General features: G+C 39.3%; 1 protein-coding gene across 3 annotated transcripts in view; it reads right to left on the bottom strand.

The window, feature by feature from the left end:
- Positions 1–276: 276 nt before the first annotated feature.
- LOC143259126 (netrin-1) overlaps positions 277–25,766 on the bottom strand; it is a 213,104-nt gene continuing 187,614 nt past the window's right edge. For 2 of the 3 annotated variants that reach the window (XM_076519994.1, XM_076519993.1), the window contains 3 exons: positions 9,647–9,715; positions 8,069–8,279; positions 277–6,911 (listed from right to left, as the gene is read on the bottom strand). In XM_076519994.1, the coding sequence (XP_076376109.1) occupies positions 6,707–6,911; positions 8,069–8,279; positions 9,647–9,715 (485 nt within the window). In that variant the 3' untranslated portion in view covers positions 277–6,706. The remainder of the gene's footprint in view (positions 6,912–8,068; positions 8,280–9,646; positions 9,716–25,766) is intronic. The other variant, XR_013032929.1, reaches the window with a different exon arrangement.

Raw genomic sequence — 25,766 nt, 5'->3', positions numbered from 1 at the left:
ACTTTACGATAGGTGCATTGCGATTTGAAAATAATTACGATGGCATACTCAAAATATAAAAATAACGATTGGTTGCACGGCAGAAGAAATAATCAATGAAAGGATTCCAAAAAGTTAAAAAAAAGAAAAAAACAGATGCTGGTTAATAAGCACTTCCTTAATTATTTCACCTAAGTCAAATTTCATTTTTATATTACTTTCGTTAGAATGAAAACTTTTATACGTGACGGTTCGAAAAACATTCTAAGTAGAGGAGCTACGTAACAACGAAACCAATTTGTCTTGTTTATGCATTGTATTTATTATTCATACAACTAATCACATTTATTACACCACAATACACAACGGTACACTTAATAATTTAATCGAATCTAAATCGTAATCGTGGTACAATACTAATAGGTTATTAATGTGGAGGTATAAATAGCACACTTACTTTGACATCGTATGTATATACTCTACGATATACAATTGGTCAAGAATTTCGCGAAATCTTGCACCTATATAATGGTTTTCTTTCATCTACAATGTCGTCGTGACGATAAGTTTTCTGGCATTTTATAAGAAAAAAACATTAACATATTTCGATTTCTCGTTGAAAATGAGACATGTGAGTGATGCAACTATGATCGCTCGATCAATATTCCCTGACTGTTTCATACTGCTCAGGTCGTTAAAAAAAAAAAAAAGATATCAGCAACTTTTGCAGTCCGTCATTGAGTTACGTGACGACGATTATCGATTCTTTTCCATTTTTTTTCTTCTTCTTTGGTCGTTACCGGAAGGAAATATTTCTTTTCGATATCGTGCGCAGCGCAACCATGATTCTTGTCGCACGAACTGTACAACGAAAAATCATCGAGCCACTGGCGTACCATCGTTTAGACGAATAAGACAATTTGATAAAAAAAAAGAAATGAGGGGTACAAGTTCTTTTCGAAAGGAGAAATCGACGATTCCGTTCCTCTTTCTCCGAGAAACTGAAAAGACGATTTGATCTGCAGCTTCGCCGACGCGTTTGTATATCTTTAAGGAACAGTTCTTCAGTTTCTCCGTGAGAAAACAGCGAATCGCAGGGTCCGTCCATTTCCGGTCCCGAAAAGTCCTGTCCCCCTCGGAAACGAATGCTCGACGATGTAAATGAATTCGAATGTCGCGTGATTTTATAGTCTCTAAGTTTCTTTGTAAAAAGCTTGGAAGATATGCGGCTTAGTTAGAAATCATTCCGAAACGATCGAAGGTATATCGGCAAGGTTCTGTTCATCGTTTCGCCGTTTGACAGACCTTCGCGATCCAACAACGGGCCCGCATCGATCGGTCAATGTCTCCGCAAAAACGGTTTGCTCTTCTCTCTAACGTTCGAATATACGTAACTAATTCTGTGGATAGCTGATATATTCTTTACTTAGGCTAAAGCTATTTTACGTTGGTACATTTTATACACATAATCGTAGCACAGGCGACGGGGACGACGAACGCGTTCGAAGGATGACAACTCGGACAGCGGATGCTTATGCGAACTCGCGCGTTTATAGACAACTATACAAAATAAAAAGAAGAAAAAAAAGAACAAAAAGAGAGAGAGCAGTGAAATAGAACCTTTTGATTTCTTTTTTTCCCGCGAAGGACCTCCGTCGAGCGAAAAACAAAGCGAGACCGGTTTTATCTGCTCTTGACGAGTGCCTTCGTTTTATCGCACCTTGTGCAGTCATGTGTCCTATAAACGCATAAACTCCGCAGTCGATCAATGATACAATAATATTTAAAACGCGATTGCTTTACAGGAGAGTTCCCACGCCGTTGTCGAGTAACGATCAACAGCGATTAGGATGGATCCGCCATCTTGGTTTCTCCGTTTCTCGCGACCCTTTCTTCTCGCGACGTCCTCGGCGACGCGCGTGAAGCTTCGTTTTCTTTTTGCTCTCAATCCGATCCGGATTCGCTTGCGATTATAACAACATTAGGCAAGAAATTATGAATAGGTACATACGTTTGAACTGTGACACTTCCGTTTCTAAAAAGCACGACTCGGCGGGGAACGTCGATTTTTTAAGCGGCGACGCACGCAGATTTGCCACGTAAACCAAAGAACTTATAAAGTACATGATTCCGTACCGCTTCTCCTCGTGATGTACGATTAATAGGCTTGCTATTGCGTTCGTACGGGTGCCCGAAGCGCTCGCGATACTCGTTAATATTGTAAGTACATAGATACATCGTTGATTATTGTATGTAAAACAATACTTAATTACTTTCCTTCCGAGAGGTCGTGTTGGATGCCGCTGTTGAGGAACAGAGCTCCTTAACGTGAACTTTCGAGATCCTTTAGGAAGTTGGGAATAGCGACCGTTCGGTTATCTTTCGTCGAATTTGTTACGAAATGAAAGATCTATACTTTTTTTCTTTTTTATTATTGAATTTGAATAAACGTTCACGTTTTTATCAATCTTCCGAGGCCTTCGATCAAAAAATAACGAATGAATTCGGGACACTTCTGGTTCTTCGAATAAACGTTTCTCGAATATGTCACAAAGGGATTTGTTTCACGAACTTCTTACACCGGGATATTGACACGAGATGGACAACCAATGAGTATTACAACGTATGAAACTAAATCTTCTCGTTTAACGACGATACGAGTCGAGTGAAATTATTGTACCAACGCAGAAACGATTTGTACGGTTAATAATCGCACGATTTTTATAAAGATATTTTTAAATAAAGCTTTATGCTTCTTTGAGTATTTTTAATCGATACAGTACTTGGACTTATGTTTTACCACCGGTAACGTAATTTATTTAACTTGATAAGAAAACAGGACGTCCGAAACGATTACGAACTTTTTAGTATCTATATGCATTCGTTAATGCATCAAAATAATATCTTGCTTTCGTAAAATGCTTCGCAAAAATTCGATATCGCGTAAACGCGCGCCGTCCGAGCGAAACAATTGTATTGAAAGAACGAAGCATTACCAGTTTTGAACACTACACGTTGCTTTATTCGAATCAAATTCTGCCCATCTCTGTCGTAACCGAGACAGATGAACGTAAAGATTTGTCAAATAAACGAACACTTCATCGATCTATTTTCAATGAACGCCGACGTTGCAGTTCAAACCTTTGTTTTGGAAGAGCAACTACTCGTCGCAAGTATCTGTCACAATTAGGAACTTATTTTTTAACCCTTTCGCCATCGACGTCGATTATACGAAGCATCTTTTCCTGCACTCGAATCGACAGTTGCGAAAAATTACAGTTGCGTTTTCCAACGATACTTTCTCATTTGTAGCACATCGAAATGCTCTATGACAAAAAAGTGAACTATAAATAAAAATGATCGACATAACATGAATAAACTACGACAATCGTTTCGTCGGATTTAGAAAGTGCCGTAGCGAAAGGGTTAAGCACAATAAACATCGCCAATTGTTAATCATGCAGCTGGCAGTATTCGGTAATTAATGTTCGCGCGATGTTTGCGAAATGTCCGCCAACGGAGCGTTTATTGTCGACGTAACAGACGCGGATGGAAAACGCGACAGAACAATCCCGATCAATTGGAAGATCGATTTACTCCACGAAATCGCGAAAGACGCGCGCGTCCTCTTCGCACAATTCCGGTTCGAAATTTCACGACAAGCCGCGAAGAAACATGTACCACATGGCAAATAAATAATCCGTTCTACTTTACGTCCCGAATTAGGAGCCGCGACATCGACAAGCGGAAACGTTGATCACATCGTAATTTCAATTGCGACGGCAATTACGATAACACCCCCGTCGCGATAAGCGAATAACCCGATCACTTCTTCGTTTTTAAATGACACTCGCTTCTCTATTTTCGACACATTCCGGGCTTAGCCTCTATTTCTCTTTAATGATCCGTATACCTATTTCCTAATACCACTACTACCGATAATAATACTACTAATAATAATAATACCAACTAGAAACAAAATCTTAATAATTTATATAGAAAATGTACAAGAAAATCTACATTCAACGTACGCGTATATCTTTATATAAACGTGATCGATCCGCGGTGTACATATAAACGAATGAGGGGAGAATAAATAAATAAAAGAAGACAAACGAAAAATAAGGCGAAGGATGCAATGCGTGCGACAAAGACGGGAAGTCGGAGGGGCGGGGAAAGACGGAGCTTGCTCGAGAACATTGTGACGCCTCCGTTAATTAATTGATGTCGATGGCACGGTGGCAACGAGGGCGATGGAGCTGTTCCGAAAGGAGTTTTTCAGGAACAATTCGCGAAACTAAGGAATCTCCGATTGTACTCGATGTGTAACAGAGCGAGTCGTCGCAGAAAATTCTGCGTGTGTCCGTTATGCCGTTAACATTAAACATTATTTTATAGTATCGTATGCCTCCATAATTCACTTTGTAACTTATTCTCAAGTAAAAACTAACAAAGGTTCCGTTATAAAAACTTGTTTGTCCGTATCGTTGAGTTATACGTGCTCGTCCAAATGCGACAAAATTTTCTCTAGAGTTCTATAGTATGCTAGAAAGTACATATCGCGTTTCATTCTTGAAACCAAAACTTCTTCTTCTATAGTAAGGTAATTCCATAGAAAAAGACGGGTAGAACATCCGCGTAAATAATCACGCGTCGTCGTTTATATAAAGTCGTCAAACAAATGGAAGAATACGTGCGACAATGGGACCGAATTTTTGGCTCGACGCGCACCCTTCTCGGGACGGAAAAACAAGTTCTTATCGAGTATGTACAGTGCTATTATACTTGCAATGTTCGTTACAAATAACACGTCGTCGATATTCTCGTAAAAACGGTGTTCTCCTCGGTTCTCGTTCCATTTCGTTTTTGCTCGATGAATTATAATATAGTAATAATAAATTTGTATAAATACTTCCCCGATTTAAAGCTTCAGTTCGAACGGGAAGAATGAAAGCATTGCGAATTGACCAACGATATCCGTTCCATCGTGGTTGGTGCTCGTCGAATTAATTAACATACCAGCAGTAACAAACTATGAAAATCACGCATTTGTACGAAACGGCGGTTACAACTGATATGCGATACAACTAATCCCTAGTTTGCTATCCAATACTGCACATTCGATCCGTATCAGTACATTTAGTGGAATACATTCTTATCAATTTGTTTCTTATAGTTGAGCAAAAGGGGACTAAAACGGTCAAATTTCGAGAAAGAAAATAGAAACACGCTGACCGGCAACCTTAGCTTGAACTCTGTATGCACGAGTGCCAGTGTAACAATATAACTCTTCTTCTTTATTTTTGTTTTCTTTATCGGGTCGTTTAACGTTCCGTCTTCTAAGTCGAACAATTTTTGATTCAGCGTTACACGCGAACGAACGAAACCGTCGTTCAATTGTATAGTTCGCGTCACGATGGGAAATAAAATGAGAATAAAAATGGTAAATCCATAGGAAGTGTATAATTTATATCGATATAAATTCTACGTCTAATTTAGTACAAGATATTGCATTTTTGCCTCGATGAAATGCACGTGGGACATCTGGCCGGCAAAATTATCGGCGATATAAAAACCGTAGAAAGTATTCGATGGGCACTTCGTGTGTAATCATGCTTGTTTCGTATATCCGCTATAAAAAGTCATCGAAAAGATTCCGATAAAAAATGCAGCTACGTGAGAAACATTTTATCTTAAATATCCTACGGGAGGGGAAAACGGAGAAAACCGCGTCAGTGTGATCATCTGAAACAGCAACACTTGTGAAATGTATTGTTGCATTTCCAAAAATCGTTGATATTGAAAATCACCTGAATCCTAATACGTTCGTTAAATTGATCGTCGAAGGTAGCTCTGTAAAGCGAAACGTTACGCTCGTTAATCTAACATTTGTGCGTTATCGTTTGTAAAAAAGTTTCTTCGTTAGGGCCATTAATTTTTGAACACGTTGCAACAAGAAACACTAATAATTAATGAACACCGTGTACAACCGTGTATGCAATTTTCATGACTAACTAAGAGCGCAGCACTGGTTGACACTAGCGTGCCGAACAAATTTGTTCAGTGTTCCATTAATAACTATCGTTCTTTTCTCTCCGTTTGCACACTGGTCGAGAAATAAATATACGCGCGAAATTCCACTCGGCTTTTACTGAAATAAACGATCGCTAATTAATCGGCCAGCTTGTGGATGCGACACGAACTTCGTCCAACCTGTCTCTGCAACGTAAGCGAATGCGTGAGACATAAAATTACAGAATCCTCGACGCAATCGATCCAGAGTCCCGTTTTTGCAGTGTCCGGGCGTTATTTATACACCGTCGTGTACCCACATGCATTTCACATCGTATGCGATTCGATACTTATTGTTAATCTTAGGACGTCGTTGAGTATTTCGTGCAAAATTGTGGGTATGCGAGAGTACATACAGCTATTGGCAGTTTGATAATGAACGTGCACTTTTCTACAAATACGAGAGTAAAGGTTTTTCAATTCTATTTCTCTATTTCTCTGTGTTCTCTGTCCTCTTCCGTTCTCTCTTTATATTTCTATCTTTCTCTCCCACCCTTTCTCTTTTTCTCGCTTTCGTTCTCTCTCTCTCTCTCTCTCTCTCTCTCACACACACACACACGCGCGCGCGTACACTCGTACACTCATTCTTTCTCTCTCTCTTACTGTCTCCTCTCTCTCTCTCTCTCTCTTTCTCTCTCTCTCTCTTTTTCGCTTTTTACTCTCTATTTTCCCTTCTCTCTTCGTCTATTTTCCTCGGTATGCCGCGAATTAGCTCAATGACACAAGATCTCGCTCTTCGCTGGAAGCGTCGCATTCGGCGGTGCCATTCGCTGCGCCATTCGATGACGATCGACCTCTGTGTTACTGTCAGTCCACCTTGACTCCCACCGTCGCTCTCTTGGCCAAGAATCAAATACAACCTGGAAGTTACGATGATTTTAGTCGCATGTATTGTCGCATCTCTCGGAATACTAACGCTAAACGTGCCGGTTTCGGTCGAGAACGGGTGGTCCAGGGTCCGTCATGCGAAATTGGAATTCGTGCAGTTTCGTTCTTCTTACAAGCCAGTTACTTTTTTGATACACGATGCTTTTACTATTATTGGGGATTATTTTCTTTTTTTAAGAAACTTTTCGTTCGTATCAGGTGGGCGGATACGAGATGTCGGATTTTGAAACGAACAGGAGAAACTTCGTACCTTCTTTCGAAAGATATTGATTTAATCGAAACATGATCCATTCGCTTCGATACACGTTCCCCAAACCAATGTTTAAACGTAAATGCCATTTTTAGCGAAGTTCCGGAGCTTCCGAATGTAAATAATCTCGGCTTATAAAAAAATTAGCTCACGGAGAACACGAAATAAATGACGAAAATACAGAGTTTCGAGGAAATTCTTTTTGGCAAAATACGACCGTAAAAGTGTTTATGTCATAAGCAACAACACAACGTAAGCAGGGCGACAAATATTTACGCGCAATAAAGATCCGGCATTTCGTACCTTCCAACGATGCACGAAATTTCGTCAAAAAATTGTAGCGTTCGAATTGTACGATGAAAAGAGTGCGAACAGAATTTTTCGAATCGATCGAAACAATCTTTAAGCGGACAATCGCTGGGAAACGACGTTTAGAAAACGATCTCGGAGTTCGCAATCTCGATGTCTATCGGATGCGAAAGAGATTCATCGCAGAAAGTGAAAGGAATAGTGTGAAGTATTGTGAAGTACTCGAGGTGCACTCGAGCAGCAGAGAGTGACAGCCTTGAGGATTCAAGATGTTACATGAGTTTTTCGGCACTTGTTGCAAGGCCGTGTGTAAGCTGTTCGAGAACCAAGCCGCATAATTTAGCGACGATAGCATCGATACTGTGTCAAGAGGTTTAGGATGGTGTTGACAGTCGAGTGCATGTTTTACGACTAGATGTAGATTTGTATGCGAAGCAAAAACTGTCTGCGATCGTTACGCGATGCAAGAACTACGTAGACATTTGTCCCGTTTCTTACACGTCGAACCTAAGCAGCGCAATTAGGGAACGAGGAAATAAACAACCGTGTTATACTACGAATAGAACTTACTTGTTCGGCTTGATCTTCGGGCACCTGCAAGCCAAATCGGTTGAATGCACATACAGGAACACGTCGCCGCGACGAATCCTCGAGTTTTGAGCCTTCTTGTAAATGTAGTCGATGTTCAAAGTGAATCGTGTCCAAACCGACCCGGATGCGCTTGTTTCACTTGGGGAGCCATCATTCTTTTTGTGTCTGTCTGTTATTCTACCCAGAATAGCTAAGAAACAAAATATCGTCAATTTTAGATAATGTTGTGCTCGTAATATTATGCTAAATATTATTTGTCTCTGTCAATTAATCTAGCTCTTTCCGAATGTTCCGTTCAGATCTATAGGAAAACTAACGAGTTTACTAATACAATTAGCTATATCCAGAGCTGGATAAAAATATTTGAAAAGCTATTGAATATAGTTAATGAAATACTCTTGTTTCTATGAAATAATATTTCAACATTTATTTGACGTCGTAGAGATAAGCACATGTTTATAATTGTTTATATCGTTGCCGATTGTCAATAACTATAGAATCGAACTTTCTCTTCCCAAATTGTCCATTTTTGTTTCCAAGCTGAAGACCAATTAGGGAGAATTTGCTGTATTCCCTTAAGATGTATAGGAAATAATTATTTGAAATAGTATTCCGTGTGTCTAAATTTCTGTTAATTACTCGAAATTCCATTTCTTACGATTAATATTTATGGGAGAAAATAAACCTACAGAAAACCTACAAGCACATGTTCTTTTGAAAAATAAGCTTCCTTTTATATTTCTTTTAATTAATGTATTTAATTGGAACGTTTAACACCTGTTTGCTTTTCACAATGTACGTATCTAAAATATTCCGACATGCTTCGTCTTATTATTCACAATTTGCTGGAATCCATTATAAGTTAGCATTAGTCAGTATTTTACTTTTTACTGCAATCAATAAGACGAACTTGTTCGAAGTTGTTCTCTAATTTAGAGAAGAATTTCTTTCGGTGGCCAGACGGTATTACTTCAATCACGATTAACAAGGCTCGACTTAATGGCGAATCTCTACTTCGAATAAGAGTTTCAAAGATTCTTCCTGTTCGGTACGAAGACATAAAAGGCAGTCGTTCCACCTGTAATCGTTTCGATTGCGAACGTCGAAGTGCTGGTGCCACTTACGGCGATGCGATCGAAGTTATGTTACACGGTATGCAGTAGGGCCACGTGTAATCATTTCACTTCTGATTCCGAATCAAAAACTAGTAATACCATTACCGGTCGCTGAGTGTATAAATCGCGAAGGAGAGCTCCGCCATAACAAATTACGTCCATTCCACCGGTGACCGCAAATGGTAACAAGTTATTTCAAAAGTTGTCCCGTTTTACCTGTGTTTTGAAACGATTTCAGAAAAATACGCGGAAAAATAAGCCTAATTGAAAACACGCGCATAGATCAGCAAGCTGTGTTATACTTTCACAAGCATTCTTTCCTTCAAGAAATCTAAAGAAATCTCGTTACTGCTGCTAATGCTTCCAAAGAACAAATTATGTTGATTTCTTAAGAGGAAATGATGCTTTTCTCCGCAGTTGGTTTCACATATTTAAGACTTACCATAATCTCTTTTGCAGTATTTCATTAGATTTAATCTCTTAGTGTTGGCTCGACACTTTCCACACTGATCTGTAACAAGATAAAGTACGAGGTTAAATATATTATTTATGATTGTTGCAAATATTTTGTCGTACGCAGGTTCTTTTTAATTCGATGGATGCAAGGCTGATTATTTTTTGTTGTATTAAAGATTATTAAATCGTACGAAAAATGCTAATGCGAATTTCAAGAAACATAATTTCGTTTCTAATTTATTAGATCGGACTGAGGAACGCAAATTTCTCGCTCGTTCAATTCTCTCTTCACGTGGAGGTGCAAGGATTTGCTTCTCTTTCGAGCACATAAACAAAAGAAACGGTTTCATTGGCTTGATTTCTCCTCATCTAATAAATTAAAAGCCAAGGGAGTGTACAGTATCATTCCGATTTTCTACTTGACTGACACACAATGGGCGATGCTTAAACGCTGTGAATTATGAGTCATATCACTTGTAATTATATTGTTCGGTGTTCGCAGTGCCACACTCGGTGCGATAACACTGACAGGAAATCGTACCTATATGATTTAACACGTTTTACTCGAAACAAATGATGATTCTTCTTCTTTGAATTAAGGCTTCCCTTTCGTCCAAGATCTAGATATTTATTAAAGACAAATATTTGCCGTGAAATTAATTCTTTGAACTCGAAGCTACTCGAACTCCAAACCGAGACAATTTATAACATTTCCTAGTATTCATAGTATTTACATTTTCTATGATTTATTATCAATTTCTACAATACGATATGTTTCATACAACACTCATATTCTTAATATTTGATTTGGATTAATTATAAAAAGTGATTGCAATATGATGCAATATTGCAATATTGATTGCAATATGATCTGCTATCGTCGGTGATAATTATTCGAATAGAGCTAAGAATTCCTGGATAGATAAATTTAACAAGGTAAAAAACTTCTTTTGAAAAATGATACAACTATTATTAATGGCACCTCAGGCTAGCCAATCGAACACAACCGTTTACCGTCAGGACAATTTCTTTGCATTTGAAACTTAGCGCCTTTGTGCATCTTTTTGCTCGGACATAGCACTGTCCAGTATCGGCGACAGCATTGATTGCACTCGCCCATTTATTATGTAGTCCTGTGCTGTCCACGGTCAGGACCCCTCACACGTTTCACACTGTCTCCATTCAGCGTTGCTAACAAGGGACAGCGGTCGTAATAAAAAATAGAAACCTTAGATCCTCACATTCGATACGCATAGCGGTCAATAATGTCGTGCAGAAGAGGAATCGTTCGATTTTTCTGCACCTTGCCAGGCACTAGAACGCCTTTATGCAAGTATCATTTCATCAATTTTCGCGATTCAACCCTCGGACGATGGATCATCCTAACAACTAATTGACGATGATTCTGATAATTTACAACTTTGTTCGTTAATTTTTCAAAACATATTTTTGACGACTCTTCTCGTAGATCTATTAGTCTTTCGGTTGTCTCTAGTGTAACAGCAATTTGTTATGTCAAGGATTTTCACGGAAATTAGAAGTCCGAAATGATTGATCTACTAATTCCAGAGAGATAAACAGCTAATTTTTCAGTTTTGTTCTGAAATGATAGATCTCTAGTAATTCCAGTGATAAATAGTTAATTTTCAATCTAGTTTATGAAATTATTTTGATTCCGTGGAATTTTTCGGAGTGGCTGTCATTCCCGGGTACTGAAAACCTGACCGTTGAACAATATCAACATATGACCTCGGTTTTTGGCTAGACCTAAGCTATGTAGACAAGAACCATAAACCCGGTTCTTCCACCTGACGCGTTAATCCGTAAAATATACGACACGCGTCCTTCATGAAGATTATTAGTTACGGTCAGGGTAAGAATCACTGGACTGAAACGTATTCTAGAGAAAATTAATTGCGCGACTTCGAGACGAGGACGCGATATACGCTGACCGTGCCGTTTCAGATAATAGATGGACACCGTTGGCCAAATCCGTGCTGTCCAAGCTTTACTCGCGACTAAATTGGGCTTCTCCCGCTCTTCTCTTCATCGTTGTCAAGGTAACCAAGATGTTAACAACGGGGCTCCCGCAAAATTCCGCTTCTTTTTTTAACTTCGACTTTCGGAGACTTCCACGACACAACACTTTTCAGCAACACTTTTCTGCTCGCAGACGAATTTGATATTTTTGCGTTACTAGTAAGACATGTTATCGATTTTTATTATGTTAGTTGAACTTCTTTGTGATCAGAAGTTTTTCGATAATAATAATTTCTTAGAAATTCAATCCTTAAAAATTATAGCATAGAAAAATTTTGAATAAAAATTGGCTAATTTTGACTGACGACAATTCCGCGAAAAATTATCGTAGGAGGATAACCTTTCTTTCAAATTAAAGCTTGAAATCTCTACTTTAAGACACCATTTCCCGATTTTAAGTTCGACACATTCTCACCATTGTAACCCTTTAAATACGAAGGCATGTTTGTCATATTGGAAATTACCAAGTTTGATGAAATGCACGAACTTCGTAAAATTTTTTTGGGGGATGCCGCTTGAAGCGGGATATGCTTTGATCCTTCCTCTTTAATTTAAAAAAAGGTAAACGCGGCTGCGATTTTTTTTCATTAAGTTACAGTACTTTAAAGTAACCCTTGCATTTTTGTCATGTGCCCCCGGCATTGGCGTTACCAAATGTTGCGAATGATTGATAAGACACTGGGAAACATCATTGGGTAATTTCTGTAAGTACGAACACATGTATATTTATATACACCATGTTATATACTATAGTTATATGTATCATACTTAACACATTGTTACTAGAGATTTCAAGGGGTGACAATAATTTGTTCATACCAGACTTGGGAATCGTTGACAATTCGAAGTTCTTAACAATAATTTCTGAGAAATTCGATCAACAAATTTCCAGATTACCCAGAAAAATTGATAAGAGAATGTTTCATCCGTTCGACACAGTCAGTATTTTTGCTTTATCGGGACGAACACTTGATCCGTCCGGGTGCGAGGTCTTAATGTCGGGCGTAAATTAATCTCTCGTGTCGCGACAGTGTTTTCTTTGGCGAGAACCGTGGCCCGAAAAACGAATTTCATAAATTTCCGCGAACGTACAGCGTTCTTTTAGTCATCAAAGAAAACAGTGGCCGCGCAATAAGGATGTTGCTGCTCGTACATCCACCCACGCTCTTCCATATTTTACACATCATGTGGCGACTTCGCGTTTCAGCTTCTTCAATTTTCCTCTACAGTCTGATGACGCGTGTGCTCGCATTCTACAAAACTCTGGACGTTTATTAATCGAGGAGAACAGCAGAAAATACGTTGCAACAAATATATAGACTTTTTACTGCAATGAAACGAATTGTCGAGGAACTGCAGAACATACAAATAATAAACGTCTTATTCGACGATGTTATTCTTCGATAACGTATTGCAAAAAAAAAAGGAAACGAAAATACTGAATATATTCAGACTTATTCAGGATCGTTAATATTCATCAAATTTGGTAACATTAGGATTGTTCACTCTGTCAGGTATAATTCTATGAAGACGTAGGTATCTGACAATTCTTTTTTGACTAAGCGGTACGATGTTACTTCTACTTGTTTGTTGTTTATAGATGAGGTCATCACTCTACTGAAAATAACTGAAAATAAAAACGACAGGATTTCATAGCTATAGTCCAATACAAGGAATACAAATTCTGGCGGTGCGGCCGATCAAACGGATCCCCGGCAAGCGCGCGAAAACAAGGCCGGCGAGCTCACGAGAAGAACAGGAAAACCGCAAACAGTTGTCTTTGCATGTTTCATGCCGTTTTAATGAACCGTGGCCCTGCAGGTCGATAATAGAAACCGTACAACGCACCGAATCCCCCGAACTACGAATCCAAACTGCACGCAACCGGTGCATACACGCCTCCGCTCCGATCCGCTTCGCTTTTGCTCGGCCGTTGGCTAACCAAATTAAATGTAATTTGAATTTCGTTTGAAATTCAATCGATGCCTCGTTGGCCCACGACCGACGACGGGTTGTCCAATAAAAAATGATGAAAATTCCGGGGCACGTAGTCGCGTGCACGTCCGTCGACGAGGCTCCGTCTCAGGCCGTTTCGAAAATTCCGAGTGTTTCATCCGATAATCCGCTTCCGACTGTTAACGTTCGAACGTCGATTGATTGTTCAGCTCACGGTTTGCAATTCGACCGAGCGGAATGATTTGCGAAGTTAACAGAAAGAAAATTCAGCTGCCAAGATTTTAAGATAACGAAGTTCGGCGATTTCGTGCAATCATGAAAGTATGTCGGGAACGTACACCGTTGCTGAGAATCAAAATTCTCGCTCGATAAAGCAAGATTTAAAGCATACGAAACTTGTGTAAATTGCTTTGTTTCGGAATATCGCTTCGGACTACTTTCGTCGATATAACTTTCTTTTTCATGGTTTTCGTGAAGATTTCACTGTTTCGAAGAAAGGCTATTTTATCAGTCCCGAATAGATTGGGACATGAATTTGCATATCCGTCTGTATCTTCGTAACGAATTATTAGGTCGAGTCATAAGTAACTTCCGATGCAGCTAGATAGAATCTATCGTTCATATCTACTCATCATGAGTCATCGGGACAAGCGAGTGTTTGCTTGTACTAAATAGACAAGGGTTCGAAATGAATGAAATAGAAAGAAAACAAAAAATAAATAAAAGAATAAAACAAAATAAATGTCTCATAAAGAAACGAAAGTTATTTATGACTCGACCTAATAAATGATTTATGTGGAAAGGTGATTACGAGCGTAGGTGATGATGTTAGGGGTAATTCTGAAACTATGTCGGACTGGTGACTATCCCGTGGGATACGCAGAAAGCCGTAGAGAACGGCGCAGACTGAAGTTATACTTCGTACTTGTACGACTACGATCTAAAATCCCATCAAGGTGTTATCAAGCCGGCATCTAACGAAGGTTCATGTCTGATCACAAGTCGATGGTGAAGCCGATGATTCAATTTACTCTTCCGCGTTGCGTCCCGTCGGCTGCGTACGATACTCCAAACTTTATCAGAGCCAGAGAAATAACACGAAGGTGTTCCCGCTAGTATTTAGTTATCAAAATGTTATCAGGATCGGGGAGAAGTAAAACGAAAGTACAATAATTTCTCCCTAATTCGCGCTCAGATCGGACAATTTGGAAAGAGGAGATACGATTATTCGAGCTTTGTGCCTCGTTTTTATAGTTGTTGACAATCGGTAACTATAAAAGCGAATTGCATGGCTCGAATCATTAACCCTTTGCAGTCGAAGCTGTTTGAATTCGAAATCCAAAACATGATTTCTGATCTACAGTATTTCTATTTTATATAATTTATTGCGATTTATGCATATGAAATTGAGCCTATTGCAGCAAGTACAATGCAATTTTAAGTTTTTTTAAATATATAAACGAGTCTGATGCTCTCAGAATGATTTTGAAAAATAGTATACCAATTTTTAATGGCGCCTCAGAGTCGCCATTCGAGTGCAAAGGGTTAAGTCTCTTCATCGATAAAACGAACTCCGCGTTGAACCTAGTTGTTGCTTTCATCTAAATTTCGTATAATTTTCCGAAGATTCCGCAGTCTACCAAAATATGTGAACCGTACCGTGAAACGAATCGTGCAATTTTGTCCGCTTTGTTTTACAGTCACCGACTGCGAACTTTTCAATTTCGTAGTGCACGTACTCCGCAACCCTCGGAGCCGTTCCTGCGGGATAATTCGGAGGCAAACAGTTCCTTAATCCCGATTGCGCGGCAAAAATTCCGCAGGCGGCTCGACGTGCATGCTGCCATCGAACCAATTAACTGAATTACGAAATGGGAAATACGAGTCGAAAGCGAGCCAGATATATGTCGACCTGGCCAGCATGAATCGATCGTGATGGCGGAGACCTCAGACCATAATCCGTTTAATTCCCGACTAACGAGACGTCCTTTGTGTCGATTAACCCGTGCTAATCCGCATCAACCGAACGAGCAATAGGTTTGCCGTCGAACGTATCCAAACGGTAAGGTCTGCCTTTCTGATCAAGCAATCTGATCGATCGGATAGATGCGACTCGAAACTGGTTTCCGTTGCTCTCTTCACCGCAACGAGAGTCCGACGGTATATTCCAATCACCGTGCAAACCACCTAAACCCCAATGTTAAAGGCCAAAAGTCAGTGGCGAGCGTCAGTCGCGTCAGTTCGTGTCCGAAGTGGTTTCAGTATTTTGTTCGTCGAACAACCGGTAATAACGCGGCTAAACGTTTTTATTAGTTGCCGCAAGCTTGTCAAATGTAGAACATGTTTTATAAATTTCAAGTTTTTAGTATTTCTTTCTTAAAAGGCTTAGGGACGCTTTGGAAATTTCTTTTCTTTCGTGTTAAACAGCAGTTCGAAGTCTTCAAAATTAAGCGCAGAAGCTTCCAGGCTTTGAAACAAATTATTCTTGTAGGTATAGTAATTTCTCCCTAATTCGCGTTCAGATTGCGCACGATGATGGGCAATTTGGGAAGAGGCGATACGATTATTCGAGCCTTGCGTCTGGTTTTTACAGTTACGGGTTGTCAACAACTATGAAAACGAAACGCAAGACTCGAATAATCGTATCTCCTCTTCCAAAATTATCCATTTTTGCACGCGAACTGAGCGCGAATTAGGGAGAAATTACTGTAATGGCCGATTAATGGTAAGTGAAGAATTACGTTTCTCGAAACTGTGCGTTCAAAAGGACCTGATCAAATTCTGTCTCGTCTAAGAACTTAAACGACTGCTTTACAAGATTTCAAATACCTAAATCTTCGATAAAGAACGGTTAGACGCGAAATGTTTTCAGGATTGCAACAAATACGTTCACTGAAAGTATCAGTAATCGACGAAGCGTAGCATTAACATAACATAGTCCAGCACCCCAGCGTGCGTCGTGTTGTTATAGCGGGGGTTTCCTTAATTCCCTAACTATGTTAAGAGTGAAATCGTGTTGTAGGAACATGGGGTTGTACTGGAGTTACCTCGACACTAGAACATTTCGTACTCGAACGCTCATTAACCGAATATCCTGATATTCGAACGCTCTAGCATACGATCAGAGATTCTCAGGATTTCAGCTTACTGCATCATGCTCTCTGTTGAGGTTTCCGGGAGGAAACGCTGTCTAGAGCGACCTGTCCAGTGAATGAATGCTTAAGCTGCATTCTTTGTTAAAATAATCGTTATTTATAACACGTAAACAAAGCCACAAATTTTATTTTCCCTAAGGAAAAAGTTACTTCAAATGACCTCACGAATCACCCCTTTCCGAGTATTAACATAATTATGGGACAACCTGTATATTAGGTTGAATTAACAAAAATCAATGTTAATCTGAAGGAAGTAAGTTCAAGAATACGTAACAAAAATTGATGCATGAGCGGATTCAATCATGGCCGCCATGAAATCATCGAAAACATGCGTGTAAAGTTAGCGGACGCTGTACACGGTGCACGTATGTATGTGTTATTTCATAAGTTGAGGGATACCCGAGCAGTTTGGGCTTCATTAAGATATATTATGGTAAACCGAGAATCGTTTCTTGCCGCGTACAAGATCGAGACACGTCGAAGACGTACTATCATTACCATAATAACAGTTCCGCTAAGACTATTTTCGCTAAATCGTCGCAGATTAAGGAACGAATAATTTATCATCGTAATAAAAGCTGAATAATCAGCGACGAATAAATTCTTGATAGTATTATTAATGAAACTGCTACATCTACTTAGCATGTCTTAATAATGGAGCACTTCGGTCATTATTATGCATGTATCAGTACAATATGTGACGCCTCTGGCTTTCTCATTAAAATCCGCTTTGTGGATCTAAGGTAGCGTAATCAGAACACCGGTGGAGAATGTTTAATCTTGCTCTCGCGATTACCTTATCGTCTTGAATAAATGCAGCGATCGGACCGCGCAGTTAGCTTTAGGTGATTAGGTTGTGCCCCTAATCATTCAAATTGCAACGACGGTAAAATTCCTGATGATCACGAGCAAAGAGTTTTGCGAATATTTTATCGAACGCTGTATGTGTGTGTGTGTGAGTGCGGCGCGCTGTTGGTTGAAACGCGTTAGACGGCGTAACACCTGGCGCGTAAAAGTCCGACGTTGTGCAACGTTGACGAGAGTATTCCATTTAAACAAAAAATCAATAGCGGCGTTACGAAAATATTACAGCCTTTTCCACTTTTCTGGCATTCTGTTATCGAAACTGTTTAAATTATTCGTTCTATCGAACAATTGAACATTCGTCGTTGCGAGATTCAATTTTACCAAAAAACTTGTGTTCTCGTACCAAGGTCCATAAATATATTTATCGAGACTGTCTCTGCTTCAAATTAATTTAAACTTTTATATTACACGGTTTTACACACAACAACGGAACAATTGTATGACGAATTAAATGCGACAAAACTAAAGTATATGATTGTTTTGGATAGTTTTTAATTGTTTTTAGTTCTTAGTTTCTCTGAATTATTTTCAATAATTTTTAACACTCGATTTTTAATAGTTTCGCATAGTTTGGCACGATATTTATGTTGCTTCTGATTGTTTTCAGTTTCATTCAGATGTTTTTAATGATTATACAGCCTTCATACAATGAAAATAATAATATAAAATCTGTTTTTTAATGTTTAATAATACTCACATTATGGCGAAATACCATAAATAAATAAATAGCCACATTTTAAATCTATTAAATAACAAAAATAACATTTTGCTAATAATTTTGATTTATTTCCAATTATTTTTATCTGTTTGTAATTATGTTGTAAGTTAAAATACCATAAATAAGTTAATAGGTACATTTTCGACACAGTAAGTGGAAAATATAATTTTGACCAGCGAAATCGGAGAAAATTCGGAAAAACGAAATAAAGTTGTCTTATTATCGTTGCACTAAATGAATGGCCGTCGGGTATTAACGGCCGAATTTTTGTGAAATTCAAGCAGTGACGAAATTAACGTTCTCGAGGTAATGAAATTTCGTTCTTTCACGGTGAGGCCGTTTTTCAGTTTTCCTAGGCCACTCTTAGCGCTTGCATAGAGAATGCACGCGAGGTGTACTCACGACCGTAAAGTAACGTCTTAATTATAAAAGGGTCTCGGCGGTACGGCGTATGCCTTACGAGGCGCCCTAAGTATCTTACAGCGGCCGAGTGGGACTTTAATGGACGCGTGGGTGTTTGCCGGCCGCGACACCGTGGAGTTAGAGAATCTACGGTTTTTCGTGCGACTGCCTTTTGTGACGATCCCGTTCCACCAGGATAAACGGTGCTCTTAATTTAACGCACTTTCGCAATCAAATTATACGATTACGCCCATAATGTATCGCTTTAATGGGGATCCACCCGTCTATGCACCTGCATTCGTAATCCCTTAATGAGTCGCGGTAACAAATTGCAGCGTCGCCGTAACGTTTCCAAGTTTTTCCGGGAAATCTGCTCAGAAAGATGCTTCTCCGAGTGTACTACATCCAACGCTATCTCAACGGTAGAACGGAAAATGTTTTTACACTTTTATAAGAAAACTTCGTAGAGAACTTCTGATTAACTCTTCAACTTTTTCATTGCGTTATCAACAAATTGTTTCGGATTTAAAATACTTCTCGAGCGACAGCGTGAAGGGTTTATTTCATATACACGTACATATTATTCGGCGTTGGTGTTTTGCTCGTCCGGGCGATTAATATTGCACGAGCAGCCCGTAAACCATAACGACGCGATATTAATTCGTCTTTATTTGCATTTATCCGTGGATGTTGTGACAACGGGTGGATGTAACGAGACAAGTTTCGGTGAAGTTTCGCGATATTAGAAGCCGAGACACGACCCGCAGTAATGAAGGTAGGATCGCAATTAGTCTTGATTTAAATTAGCTACGGCGGCTGGTAATTAACTTTGGTTTAGGACCCAAGCGGTAAGCCAGCGCTGTCATAATGAAGATAATTATTACTGTAGAAGGCATCATGCACCGGGTGTCAAACATTTTTACGCGCACCTCAGTTTAATAATATTGCATGTTCGGCGACGTTACGCTACGTCGTGAGCGCGCATGAATCTTCACGATGTGCTATGCGCACGTTTAAGGTAAAATATTTGCAGAGTTTAAGAACGTCGATGTACGAAATCCATTTGGTAAAATTATTATTACGGTTTTTAAAAAATTTGGTGGACAATTTGATATAACTAATTCTAACACGGTCCATCCAAACTAAGTATTATGTATTATGTTTAAATTGATTCTGTATACAATAACCAAATTAAATTAAACTAACGAAGGAACAAATGTTTATTTCTTCCCTGTTCCTTGCAATCGACGCGCCACATTTTCATTATGCATACAAATTGACAGTCTAGTTTTTAGAAGATATCGCTAGTCATTCGATTTATTTAATAATAGATGCGACGTAGTCTGAGAAACTAGTTAATCAAAATCGCGTATCGAGATACCCACGATACTGATATAAACGTGCACATAACTGGTCGCATATAACTATTTCAATGTTTTTGTTCGTATTTACCAATGCAATTGAGTTTATGCCAACGAGTATACCAACGCGCCGCAGAACAATACCTACTTACGTCTTTTTGTCACTGTAAACCGCGGTCGAAGCTCTAATGTATTGTAGATGACATTGTAATTGCCTAAGCTTTTAAAGGCGCACCATCATCTTTTCCTAAACAGACCTCCTCGATTCATCAGAGATAATCGAAACTCGATCTAGTCCTATAAAACATGATGTCGTTCCAAAATGTTTTTTTCACACTGCGATCATTGAATCCACACCTATTTAATTGAAAACGCTGATAAGACGCGAATGATGACTGCTCGCGTAGTTCCCTTTTGCTGAACGTGTGTTCGGCTTTAATAGTTCACGAAAAACAGATCGATTGCTCATAGTGAGTACATCGTACCGAGAACGAAGCAAAAGGTCATTTCCGTCGAAACTTTCTTCTCTTTACGCGGAAGCACTTTATTCTGTAAATATTTTTACACGCGCATGATTACATTGTAGACAATGTGCTTGAACAATGAGAATCGAATAACGGCTTCATTGTTGGACCCTTTCCCACGGGGGCGTGATTCTGTCAAATATTTCCTGTGCAGCAACGCGAACCAATCTTTACTTCTGCACTTGTTGACATAAACGATTAGCTGTAATTCGAAACAGTGTAAACACTAAAAGAATTTATCAGCGTAGGAAACACGAGCGGTTCGGCTAAATACAGGATCATATGAGAGGAATTGTTTTCAAATCTTAAACGTACGCGGTAGAACCTTGTTTATCCGCGCTTTGTTTATACGAACGAATTAATGTTTCAGCTCGGATAAAACGAACTCGTATTCGAACCTTTTTTATCCGAACTGCCGTCGGGCATATTCTCGAGTTATTCGAACGCGTGTTCTTATATGTATACAAGAAAAGAACTTGAATCGCAAATCAGAACGATCAACGGAACAATTAATTCTCAGTAACGCAAACAAATAATTATTACGAGCAACAAACAAACTGTATCTGTTCTGTTTATACCAGTGCTGTGTCCGTTTTCTCGCGTTGTCAGCCGTAAACATTAATTCGTAGTCCTGCTAACTTTGACCAAATACCGTCGTCCGTAATTAGTATTAACGATCGCGGTACAGAGAATCGTACGAATATCGTAATAACCAATGAAACGGATATTTTATCGGTTAAAACCGGTATTTTATTGTTTGGTTGGTGCGCGACAAATGGAAATTGCGAGAGCTGCTTTAAACTGCATCCATGACTGTGGAAAAGGAAGAAAACGGGAAAGAGAACGAATCGATGCGGTGTACAAACAGTACCAGGGGTATGTTTCCTGAAATGGAAGGGCCCTTAGTGGGCGTTTATCCGAGCGCATACGCACAAGCAATAAGTTCACGCATCGGTACGGTGAGCGAGCCGCAGATTAACACGCCTTGTAAACCAGACAACACGTTTGTTTCTTCTTTCTTTCGTGCTAATACTTCCGTTACGCGTCGCACCTATTATATCTACTATCCCCGTATCCGCGATTTCTGATTAGCGTGTCCCGCCGTTGGAAATACGGATAAATGAAAAATGTCGCTGAATTACAGATTTCATGCTTTTATGACGGAATAGAGTCGCTGTTCAATTTTCGACAGAAGAAGGATTAAAGAAATTATTACCGATTTGTTGATTTTATGAAAGTATAGAGTATGCGCGTAATTTTTTAGTATTTGGTATAGTTAAAAGTTTGGTGTACGTATTTCAATCGGCTGGTTGTTTTAATTGAAATCTACTAAAACCCTCGTTGGAAGTCGTCCTCTTAATTCCACAGTTTATGGCCTATGAACTGTTCATCCCGCGTATGCATTCCAGTGCATTCGCGGATCAGTTGCAATTTCGGTATCGATATTATTAATATTTTATTTATGACCACCGTGACAGGACTCTGTTTAACAATCTTCTTAATACCGTTACATTTTTTATCACACAATTTCTAGAGTGGATACACGAAGGTAAATAATTTGAGTTGCATACGCTGCGTTATTCTGTCGTTCGCACACGTTGAAATTAATTTTCGGAAGAACTTCAAGAATCATTGCTTTTACGAATGCGATATTGTCCGTATTGTGTTACAACGGGCGCAGTAATCTTCAATCTGTATTTATTATACGTACACCTCCGGTTTCATCTTACGAGAGTAAAATTTTATGTCGATTGACGTCATCGTTCATAAGCTTCTTGTAGCTCATAATTACACTCGTAAAGAAGAATGCGTACGGCCACGGACACTGTGTACTTGGCATTTCTGTGTAACTCGTGTTAACAGTGTATGTATTAGCATAGTGTGCGAGAGGAGAACTGTTACGGCGGAGTGTGCTTCGGTGTGTAAGTGGACAATATCGTAAAAGAAGCATTAAATTTGGTTAAACTGATACTACACCGGTAATAAAATTAATTTAACTTTCAATCAAGTTAAAGCCAATACCGACTTGCTGCACGGAACGGAGGTATTTTAATATGTTATTGCTTCATTTATTTGCGTAGCGCAAGATACTCGTAAAAAGAAATACCAATTATTTTGATAATAAATCATCTGTAGGCATTCTAATCGTACAAGTTATAGCACACGTATGCGGAATAAAGTGTGCGTTTCTGTGTTGCGAATTTGAGATGAATGGTTTCGTTAGTGGCAGTGGAAAAATGCGGCTTTTGTGTATTTACAATAAGCGTTTCGCTAATCAATTTATGATACACATATCTAATTTCCGTTCTTTTTTTCGGTTCAATCTTAAGTACTCTACCTCGACAACGATATTAATTGTGATGCAACACTTTTACTCCCAGTAATAAATAGATCGATCTTCTTCAAACTCTACTCGCACATAAAATCGACATTACTCCGTCTCGTGACTTATGTCAACGTCTGCGATAGTTATTTTTATTACCGATAGAAGTTACAGCTTTCCGGATGCTAGAAATATTTATTTATCATTATTTTATGTTTCATGTACGATCGACTTTGAAGAATCAAATCAATAAATTCCATCCCAGGCATATTTTTCACTTGAATTGCTTAAAACCAGCATTCTTTGTACTATCGGAAAGGAAAATTATGAATTTCGAAATGATTATATTATCAACAAAATGTCCGTACACATAGTTAAAATTGAAAAATAAAACAGTTCGGGTATCCCGATCGCCGAACAATCGTAAAAACTTCGATCGCCTACAGAAGGTTTAAATCATGCCGGTCCTGACGATCCAAAAAAAGACAAGAAAAACAAAGATAATACATTGATATTGCAATGATAGTTGGATTAAATTAGATTAGAAAATACTTCGAAACACCTGATTCGTAGCAGCTCAAGAAATAATGTTAAGAGATCGTGAAAAGTCGACAGGTTCGAAGAGGAATGCATGGCAAACGCGGCGCAGGAAGGCACGAATAAGTTAGTATGCGGTATGTCTTTCATTCACCTACGGTCTCTGCACGGTGAGTTTTTTCGGAAAGCCACGGTCGTAACTCACTGGCAAGCTGGTTCGATACGATGTACTAACATGTTATTACACTCGGTTCCGCGCAAGCAGCAGAAAGCATCGATAGCCGTGGGCATCCCCTTTTTAGCATCCCGGGCACATTGTTCATGAGCGTTGCAAACTAGTAGCTGGAGGATACTTCTCGGTCCTTCGGGTATACGCGGTTCTTGCGGGGAATAAGAGCATCTCGTATCGCGTATGCAGGCGTGCACCGATCGGCCCAGGGTTTCCGGAGGGGGGCCGCTGCATTTCGCGTCACGAATCGCATCTATATGTTAATACGGTACGCAACCGCGCGCGTAATTCTCGTTGCGCGCACCCACGCACCGGTTCTTCGCAGCCGATGTGCATACGCGGACGCGCGATCCTGGAAATTCTGCGATGAGAAATAATCGCGTTGCGCCGCGGGACAAATTGATACTAACGCGGTCCCTTCCGACAGAGCTGCAGTTTCAACCTAAATGCCGATTAATGGGACACTGTCGACGACGGTGTAAATATGCTCCACCTGTCACAAAATCGGGCGCGATCGAGCTCGCGAATGTCATTGTTGCAGGAATTATTCGGGGTTTCGTCGGAAAGCAGTATTATTACATACAGTGCAACCTCGATTATCCGGGCTAATGTAAGCAGAGTGACATAAATGTTCGGATATCAAAACGGTTAATTGCAATGTCAGATTTCGTCTTTATTAATCTTTTTTTGCAGTAAATTGTTTTGCATATGAGTTGCCTTGGACTGCATAATAGATAATTCCGACATTGGAGGTTCTTTCGCGTTGGGCAAATATGTTGGTAAAATATTATTCAAGTGATCCGTGGTACTTTAACCAATTATGAAGTAAATAAAGTAGCATGGTAAAGAAGATACAGATTGCGAGAAAGTAAATGTTCTCAACGTTTAGTCGTGATTGAATCTCATTCTGTAATTTTGAGATTCTCATTCTGAATAACAATTCATCTTTGCATTAATATTTGCTGTATGCAGGCAATTGCATTTACGTGTATCGTTAATAAAAATATTTGACACGTGGAACATGTGTGCATTTAGAGAAACGAAGAGACACTTTGTGTTCATTGGTTATTTAACTCGTGATTGGATCACCGATGTTACTCTCGAGTTAGTGCAGAATAAAAGTTTTACGCATCGTTTGCAACAAACAGGAAATACATAAACATTATTCTTGTCTTGAATAATTTTAACGAGTTAAAAATAATACAGTCGAATTGTTGTATTCACCTACTCATTTTTGTTATAAATGCACAAAAATTGCAGTCTAGTTACAATATTACATTATTTCTTTTTACATTATTTTATATTACATTACTTCTATTTGCGACTACATCGGGACTCTCCGAAACACAGAATTTCTATTTAGCTGCCAGGCGTCCAGATGCTTGTAGTATAGTGTAGATAGAGCGTAATTTTGCTTGGATACAGTTTAACTGGTAAATTGTGTAACACTGTGTACAGCTAAGACACACGAGAGACGGGAAAGCTGTTCGCACAACACGGAAGGAATCCAACTTATTTGTAATTTCCGTTATAATATCTCCGCAAGCAGAAATGCTTACGGCACGTATGGGAAAATGTAGGGAAGGTAGGAAGTTTATTCGGATACAAGCTCCCTCGCCACGTGGCGGTATGGAATGCGAGCACAATATTAATTTGGCAGACGGAGAGCGAGAAAGACAGAGAGGAAGAGGGAATAGAGGGTTGGAATGTCTAGCCGCTTGGTCGCAGCCTCTCAGCCACCCTAATGGCTTAATTAAAACTACCGTCACTTGCGGCTTGCCCATTTGCTTAGAGTTTCCACCGGCCTATTTGCACCAAAACATCAGCCTAAATTGTCCATGAATTTTTACTTGCGCGTGTTTACCGAATACGTCATTCCGTCGCTCCAGCGATTTCTTATCACCTACGAAAATGCGTAAAAAAATGTGCTAAAGAGATCTTCTTCGAACAATTTAGAGCACAGGTTTTGCTGTTTAAATAGAAGTTTTGTACGG

The sequence above is a fragment of the Megalopta genalis genome, chromosome 3 (genome assembly GCF_051020955.1).
Source record: "Megalopta genalis isolate 19385.01 chromosome 3, iyMegGena1_principal, whole genome shotgun sequence".
NCBI lineage: Eukaryota > Metazoa > Arthropoda > Insecta > Hymenoptera > Halictidae > Megalopta > Megalopta genalis.
This window is presented reverse-complemented; position numbering and strand designations above follow the sequence as displayed.